The 1,546-nt window shown below is 38.8% G+C and overlaps 1 protein-coding gene across 1 annotated transcript in view; it reads right to left on the minus strand.

The window, feature by feature from the left end:
* Positions 1 to 723, minus strand: part of LOC126409126 (uncharacterized) — a 9,691-nt gene extending 8,968 nt beyond the window's left edge. Inside the window, exons 1-2 of the mRNA XM_050075064.1 lie at positions 654 to 723; positions 204 to 551 (exon numbers count right to left, since the gene is read on the minus strand). Of these exons, the coding sequence (XP_049931021.1) occupies positions 204 to 551; positions 654 to 708 (403 nt within the window). The 5' untranslated portion in view covers positions 709 to 723. The remainder of the gene's footprint in view (positions 1 to 203; positions 552 to 653) is intronic.
* Between the last annotated feature and the right edge of the window lie 823 nt (positions 724 to 1,546).

Raw genomic sequence — 1,546 nt, forward strand, 5'->3', positions numbered from 1 at the left:
GACCTACAGAGCAGAATTTGAGCTCTGTTAGATGTCATAGGATTTACTGTCACACCTCATTATCATTTTGCTTTGTGTTGTATGAAACTTTCCTTCATTCTGTGTTTCATCTTCAGTGCTTTGTTTCCAGTTGTTTATTGACTGTATCATCACAAACTGTTGAAGTTTATCAGTGTGTGACTCCCTCTAGTGGATCCAAAGGTTTTCGTACAGAGTTTTGGTGTTTGCTGTCACTGTGGGCCTCACAGCACAGTAGTACACAGCAGAGTCTGTCACTGCAGCAGAGGAGATCTGCAGGTCCACACGACGCTTTTCTTCAGTTAGTTCAGTAAAGAACCTTGTGTCTGATTTCAGAGATTCTGCTGTTTTTGTAATGTTCATCCCTGAGATGAACATGATGAACTCTAGTGGTTTTCCTGGATATTGTCGATACCAGAAGAAATAATCATTCATATCTGCACTTTTGGAGTATCTGTAGGACAGAGTAACAGTGCTACCTTCTAAACTGTACTCTTCATTCTTGACTGGAGTGAGTTCTTCACAGCTGACACCTAAAGGAAGAGATAACTCTGTTATGTTGTAAAATTCATAATAAGTGAATCACATTGAGAAACGCTGACAGTGATCTTTTTGAAATGCAGAATGTAACATACCTGTTAGAATGTAAAGAAACAGCAGAGAAAAGACACAATACTGCAGTGACAGCATGTTGAATAAAGGTAATGTTGATGGTTTGTGTATTGAACTCTGTTGAATATACAAGTTTCTCTCTCTTCTATAGTTCAGTAACATCTTAGCTCCTCCCTGAGTCTCTCCTTCTCCTCTTAGATCTGTATTTTCACACTTACACTTCCTCCTGGTTAACAGACTGAGAGCAGCATTTTATACCCTTTTCATTTTCTGGTCTTTGTAACTGGAGTTACTAAAAAGCAGCTGCGATTATTTAAAGGATGGATCACCTTTCAGGATTTAAAAACAGAAGAATGAGCTTCTAATGTGGAAACATTATCATATAATCATTATACAACTTAAGCTGATTCTTAAAGAAAATCAGTGTCAGACAGTATATGTAGACTCTGAGCAATAGACTCAACTTGAAAAGAGATCCTAACAAGATTTGGTTCCACCTGGTTTACAGAATTACTTTATTTAGGCAGTGAAAGGATCTCAGTTCTGGACTCTCTCAACTGTCGGAAGGTCTTCAACAGCAACACATGAAACCAACAGCAGCCATATTTACAGGATTTCAGTGATATAAATAATCACATATTGTCAACAAAGCAACTGAAACAGATGTGTTTTAAAGTAATTTCCTCTTACGGCATCATGTAATAAAAATGAGAGGACCTAGGATTGAATCCTGTGGTACACCACAAGAAAATCACAGCCTAAAGCCTAGTTCACATTACATGATTTTCACTACGATTTTGATGTCGCAGAGGATCTTGAGAGCCACCTTGGGTCAGAGGTGAGTCAGCAGATAGTTTGCCATGTGTGAACAAGCCTACGAGCAAGTTGCCCCCTCATCTGCGACTAGGACTGGATA

The sequence above is a fragment of the Epinephelus moara genome, chromosome 21 (assembly GCF_006386435.1).
Source record: "Epinephelus moara isolate mb chromosome 21, YSFRI_EMoa_1.0, whole genome shotgun sequence".
In the NCBI taxonomy this organism is placed as follows: domain Eukaryota; kingdom Metazoa; phylum Chordata; class Actinopteri; order Perciformes; family Serranidae; genus Epinephelus; species Epinephelus moara.